Source organism: Neofelis nebulosa, chromosome 16 (genome assembly GCF_028018385.1).
Source record: "Neofelis nebulosa isolate mNeoNeb1 chromosome 16, mNeoNeb1.pri, whole genome shotgun sequence".
Classification (NCBI taxonomy): Eukaryota; Metazoa; Chordata; class Mammalia; order Carnivora; family Felidae; genus Neofelis; species Neofelis nebulosa.
The window spans coordinates 1910748-1925718 of NC_080797.1; the positions used below are offsets into that span (position 1 = coordinate 1910748).

General features: G+C 60.6%; 1 protein-coding gene across 5 annotated transcripts; it reads right to left on the reverse strand.

The window, feature by feature from the left end:
* Positions 1-5792: 5792 nt before the first annotated feature.
* ARRB2 (arrestin beta 2) lies at positions 5793-13939 on the reverse strand. Of its 5 annotated transcripts, XM_058702873.1 has the most exons (16): positions 13849-13934; positions 13284-13368; positions 11049-11079; positions 10345-10405; positions 10194-10238; positions 9812-10008; positions 9463-9522; positions 9037-9104; positions 8758-8893; positions 8477-8561; positions 8234-8306; positions 7836-7973; positions 6942-7025; positions 6753-6832; positions 6588-6642; positions 5793-6295 (listed from the first exon to the last, which is right to left on the reverse strand). In XM_058702873.1, exons 2-16 carry the CDS (start codon positions 13325-13327, stop codon positions 6202-6204), a joined length of 1251 nt encoding a protein of 416 aa, XP_058558856.1. In that variant the 5' UTR covers positions 13328-13368; positions 13849-13934; the 3' UTR covers positions 5793-6201. The 5 variants fall into 5 exon arrangements, with proteins under 5 accessions (XP_058558856.1, XP_058558857.1, XP_058558854.1 ...); XM_058702874.1 differs by lacking the exon at positions 13284-13368 and having other exon boundaries at positions 13849-13939; XM_058702871.1 differs by lacking the exon at positions 13849-13934 and having other exon boundaries at positions 13284-13827.
* Between the last annotated feature and the right edge of the window lie 1032 nt (positions 13940-14971).

The window sequence follows — 14971 nt, forward strand, 5'->3', positions numbered from 1 at the left end:
CATCTCTGCAGCTACTCAGCCCCATCCCGTTACTGGAGGTTTCTTTGTTGAAGATGGAAACAGAGGGTCTTTGGTTCTGGAAGGCGCCCAGGGCACAGTTGTATTGAAAAACAAGATCTGGGGCGCCTGCCTGGCTCATTTGGAAGAGCGCACGATTCTTGATCTCTGGGTAGAGAGTTTGAGCCCCATGTTGGGTGTAGAGATTACTTAAATGGAGAAGTGTAAAAAAAAAAAAACTTAAAAAAAATTAAAACAAAACAAAACAAGGAAAGTGAAAATAAGTGAAGGTTTATGTACTGAGCTGTTCCGATCTGGGATTCTGTCCTCCAGCTGCGCTAGGATAGAGGCTAAGAATGCAATGACACAACAAAACAGAACTTCCTTTTTCCCCAGAGAACGGTCCAGTGTGGGTAGTTCAGCACACTCCACGGATCATCCGAAGATCAAGGCCAGCCCTGCAACTCTGCCACTGTGTATCCCACAGTGTGGTCTGCAGGCCAGCAGTGCTGATGGCGTTGTTAGGAATGCAGATCTCAGGCCCAACCACAGAGTTTTGTTTTGTTTTGTTTTGTTTTGAGAGACAGTGCGAGCAGGGGAGGGGCAGAGAGAGAGGGAGCACAGAATCCGAAGCAGGCTCCAGGCTCCGAGCTGTCAGCACAGAGCCTGATGTGGGGCTTGAACTCATGGACCGTGAGATCATGACCTAAGCCAAAGTCAGATGCTCAACCGACTGAGCCACCCAGGCGCCCCCCCCCAATTTTTTTTTTTTTTTTTTGGTAAGTTTATTTACTTATTTTGAGAGGGAGACAGGGAGAGAGAGAGAATCCCAAGCAGGCTCTGCATCACCAGCACAGAGCCCGAGGTGGGGCTCGAACCCACAAACCGTGAAATCATGACTTGAGTCAAGACCAAGAGTTGGACACTCAACTGACTGAGCCGCCCGGGCACCCTCCCCCTGCCCCTCCCCAACCACAGAACTTCAGAATCAGTATCTGTGTTTGAAGGTGCTCAGGGGATGTGTGTGCACAGTGACGTCCGAGGAGCCCTGCTGCTCTGGGGCATCGCCATCTGCCCTGTCACAACTGGGCTGCTGATGTCCCTGGGTCGTAGCCGGCAGCGAGGGGCAAGGAGAAGTGGGGAGGGGGGTGCACCTGGCTCAGGGGTCTGACTAGGAAGTAGCCCAGATCGTTTCTACTCACATTCCACTGAAGAAGACAGTCAGACGGCCTCACCCGGCTCCTGGATTCTAGGAAATCCAGTCCTTCCCCAGGTGGCCAGCTACCGTTCTCGAACATGTTAGGGGAGTCGTGGGCCTCACAACAGCCAGAATGAAGATGGAATAAAGACCTTAAGGTCTCAAAGTTCTCTACCCAGTTCCCTTTCTCAGGAGGTATTTAGAAGAAGACGTGGAAGAGGAAGATACGGGCTCCAGGTCGTGGGGAAGGCCTTCAACACTGGAGAGGCGCAAACAGGAACACCAGCTGAGGGGAAGTCCAGGGTGACGGGCATGGAGAATGGCCCGCTCAGCCCGGAGCAGGTGAAGGAGGCTTCTGGAAGGCTGTCTTCATGGAGGGGGAAGAGACAAGCGTCTGTTTTGTTTTGCACGTCCTGAGAGGATATATAGACTTTTGGGGGGAGAGTACAGGGCAGCCTTAGTGATGAATTCAGAGAAAAAGCAGATTCTTGAAACGATAGTTATTCAGGGGAAACAAGAAGAGAGAGATCATCGATATCCCGCGCGTGACAACTGTAGATGACGGATGTGTGAGCATAACAATGGAAATATTGAGTATTGACCCAACCACCCCCCCCCCTGCCCCCCGAGTATGGGATGCCCGGGCAGGATGGCAGGATGGCGAGGGTTCCCCGGCGGGGGGGAGGGGCAGACGGGAGCTCAGTCTTCACCTCGTGTGCTGGGACGCCGGTAGGGGATGCTTACAAATCAAGAAGTAGCAACAGAAGCACATTGTTTGGAGATCTGGAGGTGAATACCGAAAGAAACATCCGAAGGGGGTGCAAGCGGTTGCCTGTGAGGAGAAAGGAGCCGGAGAGGGAAGGGGTATAGGCCTTGTTGCACCCGACTTCCTAAGCCGTGTGCACATATAACTTGGAACATAACAGCGCAGTGAAAGTGAAATGGTAAGGAGGAAATGACTAGGGATTTGCTTCGTGTGGAAGAGTGTCTTTTCTCCGGTGTCCTTCCTTCCTTGAATAGAAGCGACTTGCGAGGGTTTACGGACCTTGGAGGAAGAACCAGTAGAGAGGGGCAGCGGTTGAAGTTGGGGGGGGGGGTGGTTTGATGAATCAGGGTCTCAGAGGACTTGGGAGGGGAGAGATCTGAGCACAGGGGGAGGGATGAGCTTTGGACAGGAGAAGGCAGCTTGACCTTGGCTGTACAGAGAATGGGGATCGATGTCCGTGTTCGTGGGGAGGAGGCGGGAAATTGAAATCATTCGTCCCCGTTAGCCTCATCTCCGTGAACAACCGAAGGTTGTTCGCTATGAGCGTGAGGAAGGTTTGGAATGTAGTGAGTGGGACTCAAGCCCGAGAGGGAGGTGACCAGGAACACGGAGAGGGATGAAGGGTCATCAGGAATTGAGGGCCCGGCCAAGGTTAGAGACCATAAACTGGCAGTGGCCCCAAATGTGTACCCAGTGCCCCGCAGTGTTGGTACGTAGCATGTGTTAAAAAGCATTTGTTGAATGAATGAGTGAATGAATGAATGCATGTGGTTGTGTGATTTTTCTCTGGCAGCGCTCCCTGGCCCTGTGTTGGAGCGGGGCGCTCAGGGTGGCGGGTGGACAGAGCCGGGGGCTGGGTGGGAGCGGGTGTTGAGAGCAGGTGTTTGAAAGAGGTTGAGGGTGCTGATGAGATCCGGTTGGTATCGTGGGCTCCAAGTTCAATCTGGAAAGAAAAGCTCCAATTGCAAGGGAGCAGAAGGGCCAAGAGCTTTGCGACAAAAAAACCCAAGAAGCCATTAAGAAGTGAATTATTAAAAATGTCAGAAGCAGGGGTACCTGGGTGACTCAGTTGGTTGAGCATCTGGCTCTTGATTTGGGCTCAGGTCACGATCCCAGGGTCCTGGGATTGAGCCCCGTGTCGGGCTCCGCGCTGAGTGTGGATTCTCTCTGCCTCTGCCCCTCTCCCCTGCTTGCTCTCTCTCTCTCTCTCTCTCTCACTCAAATAACAATAAAATATCAGAAGCAAAATACTTTGAAACTAGAGGCGATGACCGCACAACATTGTGAGTGCACTAAATGCCACCGAACTGTATACTTTACAATGGTTGCTTGGTTGGTAGAACCCAAAAGACGCTCACCTTCTTTGACCCAGCAAGTCTGCTTTTAAGAAGTTGTCCTGGGGCGCCTGGGTGGCTCAGTCGGTCGAGCGTCCGACTTCGGCTCGGGTCACGATCTCGTGGTCCGTGGGTTCGAGCCCCGCATCGGGCTCTGTGCCGACAGCTCGGAGCCTGGAGCCCGCTTCGGATTCTGTGTCTCCCTCTCTCTCTGCCCCTCCCCCACTGGTGCTCTGTCTCCCTCTGTGTCTTGAAAACAAATAAACATTAAAAAAAAAAAAAAAAAAAAAGAATGAGGGAGATCTATATGTATCGCTGCAGAAAGGAATGCTCTCCCCGCCTCACCACCAGGGAAAAAGGCAGGTGTAGAAAAGGGCTCACGGTATGCTGCCGTCCGTTCAAAACAGTGCAAAATATGTATTCCACTCAGACAGGTGTGACTGAGTCTGAACAGCATCTTCGGAAGAATAACCAAGGAATGGGCGATAGTGATTCCTCTGGGAACGAGGAAGGGGTTGGCTGGGGATCAGGACGGGAGGGAGCCTTCTCTTCACTGTTTAGCGTCGCATACGGTTCCGATGTTTGTTTGTTTAAATCATGTGCCCCTTTTTCCTTTTTAAAAACATTAAAAAACATAAAAAGCTTAAAAAAAAAAAAGACACTGTTTCTCAAATCGTGTGTCAGTTCCCCAAATCCACACTGGTGGGTTCCTCCTGGGACCTGCCGAACCAGAGTCTGGGAAGGGAGAGCCTGGGGCTCCGCGTTTTCATTGTGCCTCCCAGAGGGCCCGATCCCCCTGAGAAGGTCGAGAGGTCCGTGGGTTGCCAGCATTCCTCCTCTGTGACAAAAGGCCAGGGTGGGCGGGGCGGCGGCCTCTGCAGAGGGGCGCACGAGGTCACTGGCGTTTTGACAGGACTCGGACCTGTGGGTAAACGGTGGTCTGACGTGAGGCGGTGAGCCGTAGGCTAGAGGCCTGTGTGAGCTGCCCCGCCGGCCCCCCAGCCCCATCTGGAACTACTCTGCCCTTGGCCATCTCTGTCCCTCAGTCCCTCTGGCCTCTTTTAGTGCCTGGAACACGCCCTGTCCCCGCGCTCTCACTTGGTGCCCGGGATGCCCCGGCCCCTCTTCTCCCGCGGGTTCCCTGCTCAAAGGTCACTTCCTCCGGGGAGTCTTCCCCAGACCCCAGCCTGGGTCAGAACTCCCTGTCGCGCGTTCTCGTGGCTCCTGTGCTGCTCCTTCGTAGCACACATGCTGTCATCAAATAACTAGGGAGTGGTTTCATGTTTGCTTTGGTCCCTGCCACGCCCCTCTCCTAGGCCCGGCACCTAATAGGGACTTAACGCCAAGATCTCGTTCAATCACGGATGATCGGGCCTTAAGAGAAAAACGGGAGGACGGGTGGGTGACAGAGTGGGTGACGGAGGTGAGGCACGCCAGTGGGGTGGCGCTCAGTCCCCGCCGCCCCGCCTGGGACAGTGGCCAAGCCTCAGGGAGTGCCTGATGAGCTCCAGGGGGCTGCCTCTGGGACCTGCCCACAGCGGTGACCCCCGCCGGCCGCCCAAGCCTTGGCTTCTGGGTTAGAATGAGGGTGGCCAGGCAGGCCCCGCGGGATGTCCGGTGAGGCCGGGGCGGGGGGGCTGCCACCAAGCCCCAGGAACGGAGTGGGTGAGCAGTCACACAGCAGTGGAGACGGACACACTGTCACAGCAGGTCACTGCACGGTCACACGTGTCAGCGGCGATAGGGAAGCGTCTGTCCGCCCAACACCCAAGGGTAGCCGGTCTACAGGGAAGTGAGGTTTTTTTTTTTAATTTTATTTCACTAAAATTTTTTTAATGTTTATTTGAGAGAGAGAGAGAGAGAGAGAGAGAGAGAGAGAGACGGAGAGAGAGCATGAGTGGGGGAAGGGCAGAGAGAGGGAGACACAGAATCCAAAGCAGGCTCCAGGCTCTGAGCTGTCAGCACAGAGCCCGACGCGGGGCTCGAACCCATGAGCTGTGAGATCCCGACCTGAACTGAAGTCGGACGCTAAACTGACTGAGCCACCCAGGCGCCCCAAATTTTATTTCATTTTAGAGAGAGCAAGTGAGCAGGGAAGAGGGGCAGAGGGAGAGAATCTTAAGCAGCCTCCAAGCCCAACATGGGGCTCGACCCCACGACCCTGTGATCGTGACCTGAGCTGAAATCAAGAGTCACGCTCGACCGACTGAGCCACCCAGGCGTCCCAGGAAGTGAGTTTCTATTTCCCCTACAAATGACTAAGTGTATTTCGTGGCTTTACCAAACGGTACCTGTGAGTCTGGACTGACCGAGTCAGTTTCTGTGTTACCCTTGGAACACAGTCACAGCCCATTCGATGGGACGTTTATTGACAAGCCTTGTGCCCGGCACTGTGCTGGGACACAGGAGAGGCTGGCTGGGTGCTCGGCCACGAGCACAAGTCACGGACGAGCACCTGTGTGTCCTCACCAGCTGCACAGAAAGCACATACACTCGCGCCTATTAAAACGTTTATTTTCTTCTTTATGCTCAGAAACAAAGAAGTGGCCTTGCCCCCCACCCCAGGGTCTCCTCGTGAAGGAGAAGGAGGCAGAGTGTGTGTGTGTGGGGGTGGGGGGGGGAAGGATGTCGGATGTGGGAGCTCTCTCCCCTTCTCCCTACTGTCATTCCCCTTTCCAGGACCCCCTCCAGAAGATGCAGGTTTGAGCCACCCGCTGGGGGGGGCTGTGGAGGCACAGCTGGGGTCAAACAAGTAATGCCCACGGTCAACAAGAGAAGGGTCCAGTGCGTGTCCGGGAGCCACAGGCGAGGGAGGACGGAGGGGTCCGCCAAGGACTCGGTGCTGAGCGCAGGGAGGGCGGCCGGGCTGGGACCCTCCCCCTCTGGCCCCGCCCCCTCCACCCCCTCTAGCAGAACTGGTCCTCGTAATCCTCGTCCTTCATCCCCTTCAGCCGCAGGCGGGCGAAGTCCTCGAACACGATGTCGTCGTCTGTGGCGTAGCTTGACGGTGGGAAGCAGGGGTGAGGTGAGGGCTCGAGACCCTCTTCTCGGTGCCCCCGCCGCCCTCCCAGAGACAGGGGGGCCCCAGCAGCAACAGGACTGGGCGTGTGGGCGAGAAGGGACAAAGAAGGGACGGTGGCAGGCAGCCTCCCACGGAAGGCTAGGCCCTGGGGAGGTGATGTTCCAGCCCTGGCCCGCCCCCACAGGGGACCGTGGGGAGAGGGCAGGTCTGGGAGTCCCGGAGTCCCCGTCCAAAGGGCTCAGACTAGGAAGGCAGGGGAGAGTTTCTTACTTGGTGTCAAATTCAATGAGGTTGGTGTCCACGGGGGCGTCTGTCTCAGGAGCAGCTGAGGCGAGGAGAGGGGGCGGGTGGGTGGGTGCCGGAAGGGCCAGCTTTTCTCCACCGGCCTGGCTTCAGGCCGTCCCTCTGGGGGCTCGGGGTGGGTGGCATACTCACCTGTCTGGGGCCTGGGGAGGGTGATGTGATCGTGGGGCTTGGGGTGCATGAGGACAAAAGGCAGCTCCACAGAGACATCCCTGGGTTGTGGCGGGGGGGGGGGGGGGGGGGGGAGGAGACACAGCATGAGGGGCCAGCACGGCCACGTCCGGGAAACAGGGTGACCCCGCGCTGCCCGGCCGCACTCACCCGCCACGAGCCACCACTAGCTTCACCTTGACCCTGTAGGACACCAGGATTCCCAGCACCTCCTTGTTGGCGCCCTCCTTCACGCTGCAATCAGGGGGAGGAGCTAGACCACGGCCCCCCCGCACCCCCGCGCCCCGAGGTCTCCCCCGCGGGCTCCCATCAGTGTCCGGGCGCTGGCCGCCAGGGCCGTGCTGTCCTCACGGCCGGGCACCCCTCTGCACAGAACCCTCTGGTGGCTTCTCATCGTTCGCAGCAAAAGCTGAAGTCCTTGTGACCTGACAGTCCGCGCTGTCTAGTTCTGTTACCCTGACCCCACCCCGACCCGTCCTGTGGTTCGCTGTCACCACGCTGGCCTCCGGCCCGCTGTGTGTGCTCATGCAGTGTGCCCTCGCACACGGGCGCCAGAGCGGGGGGGTGGGGGTGGGGGTGGACCCAGCCCTGACTCTGCGAAGCTGTGGCCGTTGGGGGCTGCCCCTGCCCAGAGGCGCCACAGCCCCTCCCTCTCGCTTCCTCCCACAGACCGGGCCCGGGCCACCTTGGAGTGGGCCTGCCGCTCCCTCCGCCCGGAACACCCCCTCCTTGCGTAGGCACGTCTCCTATGCCTCTGGGTCCTTACTCCGAATTCACATCAGGGTTATGGCTTCCCCAGCCACCCTGCTTAAAGTTAACACCCCCCCTGCCCACACCCCTGCCTTATGTCTGTCTTCTCTGCCTTGCTTTTTCTCAACGCCGGTCTCCGATCTGTCCGCCCGCCCTGCCTAGCATCTCCGGTCTGTCCTGTGCCCGGACACAGCCCTGGCTCCCAGGACAGAGCCCGAGGCACAGCCGGCACTGACCGCGCCGGTGGCTCCTGGTCTGCAGGACAACCCCCTGCCCCCACCCCGCCCCCCTCACATGGTGCTGGAAGCCAGGTTGGTGTCCTCGTGTTTGAGCTTCCCGTCCAGGGCAAGACCCCGCTTCTCCCGGTTGTCGCTGAGCAGCGGGGTGATGGTGTATACCTTGCAGAACGTGGAGCTGGGCGACACCTGGTCACTGGGGAGCGGGGGCGAGAGGACGAGGCTCCAGGAGGGGCCGGGCCAGGTGACGAGGTTGCTCCCACCCCCACGCCAGCCCTTCTCCCTTTGGGCACAGCTCGACCCGCCCAAGGAAACGAACGGCTCAGAGCCACCAGCCTGCGGAGGGAAGGCCCCCGTAGGTGGAGACGGTTGGGGACAATGCCATCCCCAGCTCACACCCTCCGGGGCCTGCTGTTCTGCTCTGAGGCGGGGGCCCGAGGCCATTCTGATACTCACTCTTGTTCGATCTGAGCCACAGGACACTTGTACTGGGCGGTGCTGAAGAGGCAGATGTCGGCATACTGTCTCACTGTGGGGTGTGGGGGGTCAGCGGCTGAGCAGGGGGCGCAGACTGCTGCCCGCCGCACTCGGACCACCGGCCGGCCCCCCGCCGCCCCCCGGCTGGGCCTCTCACGTCAGGGTATGTCCTGGGGCTGAAAATAGCTCCCCCGAGACCCCCTTCAATCCCCCACCTCCTACCAGAGACTTTGATCTTCTTGACGGTCTTGGTGGAGTTGTTGGTGACGTGGACGTTGACGTTCAGGGGCTCCCCGTGGTAGTACAGCTTTTGAGGGGATGCGGTCGATTTTTGCGGGTCCCTGTTGTTAGCGTGCCCCTCTCCCCCCACGCAGACACGTGGCTCCCTCTTCCTCTAAACCCAGGCCCAAGCCCGGTGGACGTGCTGCCCTGACAAGCGGCTCCAGCCCTCCCCCGGGGATCCCTCTGCACTGTAGCACCTGCGTCACCCTCCTGCACCCCACCTCCTTGTCCAGGGAAGCCTCGAGGTGCAGGGACCGGTCAGACATGAGGAAGTGGCGTGTGGTTTCTGCTGAGGGCTGGGGGCCGGGTTTCTCTGGGGCAAATTGCACCTTTCGGATCACCAGCCGCACAGAGTTCCTGGGGGTGGGGAGGAGGGGTGGGAGGGGCCGGGCCTCAGACACCCAGACCGCCCCCCCACCCCGCCCCCCCCTCCCACGGGCCTGGGGCTCCTGGGAGAGGGGAGGACACGATCAAACCATACAGGGGCTCGGTTCCCTCACCTTTTGTGGCTTTTCTCTTCTAGCGATTTGGCACAGAAGGCTCGAATCTCAAAGTCTACTCCACAGGCCTCAGGAGGAGGAGAAAAGGTCACGTCTTACACAAGGTCCCCTCTGCCACCACGCCCTTCCTTCCCTCCTCTTCATCAGGGACTCTTGCCTCATCACAGTCTGAGGAGTGTGGGGCCTGGGGCTCCGTCCCCCCGCCTCTGCTAAAGGCCCAGTACCTGGCTGAGTGAGCCCCCATACTCCCCATGGGCGTGCAGCTCCTGAGTCACACGTGAGCGGTGACCCTCCCACACACACCGTATTTCCACTGGGGACGGTTCCCACCCCGCTTCTCCCTGACAGCCCCCATCTCGGGTGTGCCCCAGGCTCCTACTGGGCCCTGTTCTGCCCCGGGAGCCCTCAGAGCCCTTCCTGCCGTACCTTCCCCGTGTCCTCTGGGCCCGGCTGCAGCGTGACGGAGCAGGGCAGGTTCTGGGGGATCTGCGGCAGAGGAAAGGGGAGGCTTCAGTTCTCCCAGAGAGTCCCCAAATCTCTCTCCCAATCTCAGCTCAGAGGCTGGAGGAGGCCGGGGGGTGAGAAAGTAAGAAGGAAGGGGCCCCCGGGAGGAGACAGAGACAAGGGCTTCCTGAAGGCAGGCAGAGCGAGGGAGGTGGGTCTGCTCCCCCTCCCACCCTTCTTCCAGATCTGCACCGGACAGGCGCCTGGCCACCCCCTCCCCCCACCTCAGTCCCAGACCCCTTGCCCTGCAGAGGGTGAGGGGCGTCCTCACTGTGAAAAAAAAGGGGTGGGCGTGCTGGCCCAGCTTCCTCAGCAGCCGGTCCTGAAGGCGGGTGGGGGGCCGGGGCGGGTTGGGCATGGGGGGGAAGGCCTGGTAGGTGGCGATGAACAGGTCTTTGCGGAAGGACAGGCCCAGCACGTCCAGGTCCTCGCGGCCATAGCGGAAGGCGCAGGTGAGGGTCACGAACACTGGCGAGGGAGGGCCGGGCGGGGCGGTCAGGACCCCCCCCCTCCCCCAGCCCCCCAGCACCTAGCCGCAGCGGCTCCTTCCTGGGCAGCGCGAAACCTGCCCAAATCCCACTCCCACTGCCTTCTCCGCCCTCTTTCTGGGGCCCCGTCCTCCTCTGCCGCCCCGACCTCCCGTCGGCCGGTACCTTTGCGGTCCTTCAAGTAGTCAGGGTCCACGAGCACCACGCCATCTGGGAAAGGGACGCCGCCGCATGAGCTCATTTCCCGTCAGGGCCTCTCCTCCACCCCTCGGCCCCGGGGACTTCTTCCCCTCTTGGGGGACGTGGGCACACTTACCTACAGGGTCCACTCTGTCCAGGTGGTCTACGAAGTCCCGCTTGCCCAAGTACACGGTGAGCTGAGGATGTAGAAGGGACACAGGGAAGACAGGGCAGGTGGGTGCAGGGCAGCAGAACCCTGGAGGGGCCGTCCTGCCCGTGGCCTCCCCAGGCTGGGGTGTCCCCCCGGGTTTCCTTCGGAGCAGGGGACAACAGTGGGGTTTCCCAGACTACCCAACCTTGAGGCTTTTGTCACACCTCTGCCCCGCAAGTCAAGCAAGTGTGTGTGTGTGTGTGTGTGCGCGCGTGTGCGTGCGTGTGTGTATGTGGGGTGGGGTGGTGGGGCTTGGGGAGGACTTGCCCCAGGCAGCCAGTTAGAAAGCAGGCTGTGGTGTCACTCCTCTGGGATACACAGGCCATAGCCTGGGGGGTGCTAACTGTTCCCACCCCAGGCACCCTGAGCTCGGCTCCTAAGAGGGTCACAGCTGGGGCTTGGGGCTCCTCCCCCTTCATCTGGCCTCAGGCCGGTCCCCACCCAGCCCATGGCTGAGTGCAGGGGCGAGCAGCCTTTGCGGCGGCAAGGGGCTTCAGGAGGGAAGGAAGTGGGCTCTCAGCTGTCACAGGAAGTGGAGGCTAGAGGTTGGGGATCATCTAGGCGCGGGCCGGGCCTTGCTCGGGCCCACAGAGGGCTGGGAGGAGAAGCAGCATGGCAAACCGACTCACCTTGCAGTTAGGGCTCGACTTCTTGAAGACCCTAACAAAACAGAAAGGGAAGCCCCACTGCCTCCGTCAGACTCGGCAGGGACCTCCCGAGCCGGCCTGAGAAGCAGGGTTCGCCCGCCCCCAGGATTCAGCCCCGAGGCTTCCGGGCTTTGCCAGCCCTACCCCTCCCACTTCTCACCAGAAGGGCGGCCATAGGTCCTTAATGTTCCCGGGCCCCCCTCCTCCGTGCACTCTCACTCTAGGTCCCCTCCTGTGGCAGTCAGTAGTCACTGGTTGCCCAGAAACCACCCAGGCTCTTCCCAGAGGACATCCCCCGGAGGGACCCGAATAGGCAGGCGGTAGTTGTGTCGGTCGAAGACCGAACCCTCCACCTGTCTTCTCTGGGCTCCAAAGACAGCCAGAGTACCTGGAGGGCAGTGGCCCCGGCTTTCGCTCCTGAAGTGGTTTCTACCTGGAGGGAGGCACTACTTAAGCCCGGCCCTACTCCGTTAACCTCCAAGGGTTCCCCATCCCTGATCTCAGCAGCCTCAAAGCTCACTTGTCTTTGAAGGCCGAGCCCAGATATCACCTCCTCCAGAAGCCAGAGCCAGCCCGGACTCCCGTTACCCCCCTTTTATCAGGGGGTTCCCGTCACACTTGATGTTTCACCGGTGGTAAAACTTGTGATAGCGTGTCCGGGCAGTTAGCTGTGGACCGTGTGTCACTAGGTAGACCGTGGACATCACAGACCTCATCCAGTCGGGCGTCCCCAGCACAACGCCCGCCGGACCATGAAGATGATGGTGTGGACTGACATTTAGCGGGGCATGTGTTATCTCATTTAATAGTCTTAGCAACCCAACGATGGAGGGCCTAATAGTCCTATTTCACAGGTGAGGACAACGAGGGCACAGGAGAGGGGAAGGATTTTGCCTAAGGCCCCAGAGCAAGTAAATGGTGGGATTCAGATGAATCGGAGGCAGTCTGGCTCTGAGCCCATGCCCTTTGTCAGTAAGCCGTTACACTCTCCTGTCTCTGCAGTTGGGCTTAAGTTCCTTGAGTTGAGGGGGATTCTCGCTTCCCAGAGCTGAAACGCTCGAAGCCCGGACTCTACCCGTTGCTGAGAGGGTAGGTAGGTGTCCAGAGACCCCTGTGCTCTGGCCACTTGCGGGCCTGACCTCACTTATCCCAATCCGCTCAGCCGCGATCCCTGGAAGGGTCCTCGGATATCCTGCCAACCTGCCCATCCTTCCTCCAGCCCTGCCTTCTCCCCACCTAGTTTTGCTCTTACAACTTCGCTCCCCCCTTCTTCCCAGAAGGTCAAGATAACCAAAGGCCATAAGGCAAAGGGTATGGAAGTCCCTGGGTATCCCCATGCAATTAGGGAGAGTAAGCGCTGATACGGCGGCAGCTAGAATAAAGCACCACCTCTTGACCCAACCTGGGGGCTGACTGCCGTGGCATCCAGCTCTCCCTCCCCTTTGCTTCTAGTTTTCCTCCTTGTCCCGGTGTTTCTCCCTATTAGGAGGAAAGCCACCGGGCTGTGGTTTGAGGTAATTGCCCCGGAGCGGCTGCTGGGCACCTGCCCTTAGGAGCCCAGGCTAGGGAGGCACAGCACGTGCACACCGAGGCTGGCCAAGGAGGCAGATCATGGGGGTGACCGGAGGGGGCCCGCAGAAGCAGATGTTCTCTCCATTTCCTGTGGCCCAGAACTGGATGGGGGTGGCGGGAATTGTGCCAAGTCAGCAGTCCCCCCTCTGGTCCATCCATTCCCCTCCGTGAACCACATAACGGAAACTGGGGGCCTCCCTCAAGTCAGTGACTTCCCCTTTCTCCGGGGGGTGTTTGAGCCCTGATCCGGGACATCAGGCCTCCCTCTGGTCATCTCTCTCCACTACTGCTCGACTTGCTTGCTGCTCAGAAGCCTGGGTTCTCCTACTCTGTGGCTGGGGAGCGGCGGGGCTCCTATGATCATCTTTGGCGGAACAAGTGACAGCCCGGTACCAGGGCCCTGTTCCCGATCCCTTCTGGACAGAGGCACACAGCCCCAATCTTCTCCTCTTTTCCTCCTGCTCCCCAGGGACTCAGGCATTCACCCACTGCCCCCTTGGGGGTGCTGGGCCACAACAGGAAGTGGATTTTGCTAGAGACCAAAAAAGAGAACTCGGGGTATCAGTGGAAGGAAGGAGCCTCGATTGCACAGAAAACATCCGGGGAGTGGATGGCGTGCCCAGGGCAGATACTGGCTTCCCTCACCTCCGGGAAGAGGAGTGAGGCCCAGAAGCGGGGAGGGTCGTCATGCACTCCGCTCCCCCAAGATGAAGCTGTTGCTCCTGGCAACCTGGGGTAAGGCAGAAGTTTGGAAGCAGAGCCACCTGGCCCTTGGGACAGCCCGACTGCCCGTGGGGCATTGGACAGGAGGCTTTCCAGCAGCTCGGGACGAGTCTGGGGAGGGGGGATCCCCTCCCGGCATCCAGCCTTCCCATACCCGACCCCTCGGGGCTGGCCACCTGCTCCTCCTTCCTCCGCCCCTGCATCGCAGCCCGCACCGGAGAGCCCAGTCGCTCGGCCCCCACATCCCTGCGAGAACCCAGGCGCCGGTTTCCTGGTCCCCTTCAGCCCTCGCTTTCTGCACAGGGGCCCGGCATGCGTCCCCCTCGTTATCCTCGAGGACCTGGGCGTGCGGCCCCGGATGGCTGCCCCCTAGGGACCCAGGCGTCCGGCTCCCGGATTCTCTCCCGGGTGTCCTTGTCTGGGGACCGTCCCGGCACCAGCTCCGAGCCGCCGCCCACGTCCCGCCGCGTGGCCCCACCTCCCTTACCTGGTGCCCGGTTTCTCCCCCATGGTGCGCGCGCCCGCCGCCTGCCCGGTCCGCGGCTCGCTCGCAGCCTCGCAGCCCTGCTGCCAGGTCCCTCTCCTCCCCGCGCCACTGCGCACGCGCGGCTCTTTCTCCTCCTCCCCCCCCCCCCCCCGCCCCTCCGGCCCCCCTCCGGGTCCGGGGAACCGCGGCCAGATGCGTCAGCCCGGCTCGCGCGCGCCGCGCCGCCGCCCGCCCCCTCCGCTCAGACCCGCGCGCTGATTGGCTCCGCCCCCGCGCCCGCCCCTCCGCAGCCCCTCCCGCCGTCCCGAGCGGTAGGAAGGGGCGGGGGTCCCTCCCGCGCGCGCGGTCCCTGCTCCCCGCTCTGCCCGCCCATCTCTCCGCCCCTCCGCACCCGCTTGGGAACGATTGGGCCCCCTGGAACGACGGCGCCCGCCTGCCGGGAGCTTAGAGCCCGCTGATTGGCTCCCCGCGTCCAGGACGCGGCGGGGGTCCCCTCCCCTTTGTTTGCTTTCTCGGCGGCGGCGGAGGCGAGGGAGGCGGCGGGGGCGGAGGAGCGGGCGCCGGCACAGTCTGGGAAGGAGGGCTCGGGGACGCACACGTGGGTGAGCGGTTCCAGTTGCGTGATGCTGGCTTCAGCGCGCGCCGCTCGCGCGTGCTCGCAGCCTTGGCCCGCCCTCCCGCCTCTCGGTCGTGGTGTGTCAGCGCCCTCTGGTGTCCGTCTTTGGTCTTCGCGGGGTTCCTTTGCCTAATTTCTCTGACCACCCAGGCCTTTCCATCTGCAGTCTTTGCAGCGAGCGTCCGTGCGTCCGTCCATGCCTGTAATGTGCTAGTCACCGTGCTGGGCGATGGGGACACAGACACGAGTTAACATGGCCCCCGCTTCCCTAGTACAGTTCGGGAGACCCATAAACAGGCATCATGATCCCAAGAATACGAGAAAAGAGGTATGACTCAGAAGACACAGCGACTGCCAGCGCTTGACTGGGGCAGGGACGGAGGGGACTGTACGCTGTCCGAAGGAGGAGACATTTGAGGACAATCTTTCTGACGGGTGGGCAGAAAGGGTGCTCCCCCAGAGAAAGGCAAGGCACGTCCTGTTCTGAAGTGTTTGTGGGGGTCGATA

Bases quoted from the DNA above. Each gene is read 5' to 3' on its own strand.
- ARRB2 (XM_058702871.1), bottom strand. From the start codon at position 13,564: ATGCAGGGGCGGAGGAAGGAGGAGCAGGTGGCCAGCCCCGAGGGGTCG. The intron at 7,026-7,835 runs GTGAGGGGGGCG...CCCTGATTGCAG, and splicing joins AACCTGGCTTCCAGCACCAT to CGTGAAGGAGGGCGCCAACA. The intron at 6,833-6,941 runs GTGAGTGCGGCC...GCCACAACCCAG, and splicing joins CTAGTGGTGGCTCGTGGCGG to GGATGTCTCTGTGGAGCTGC.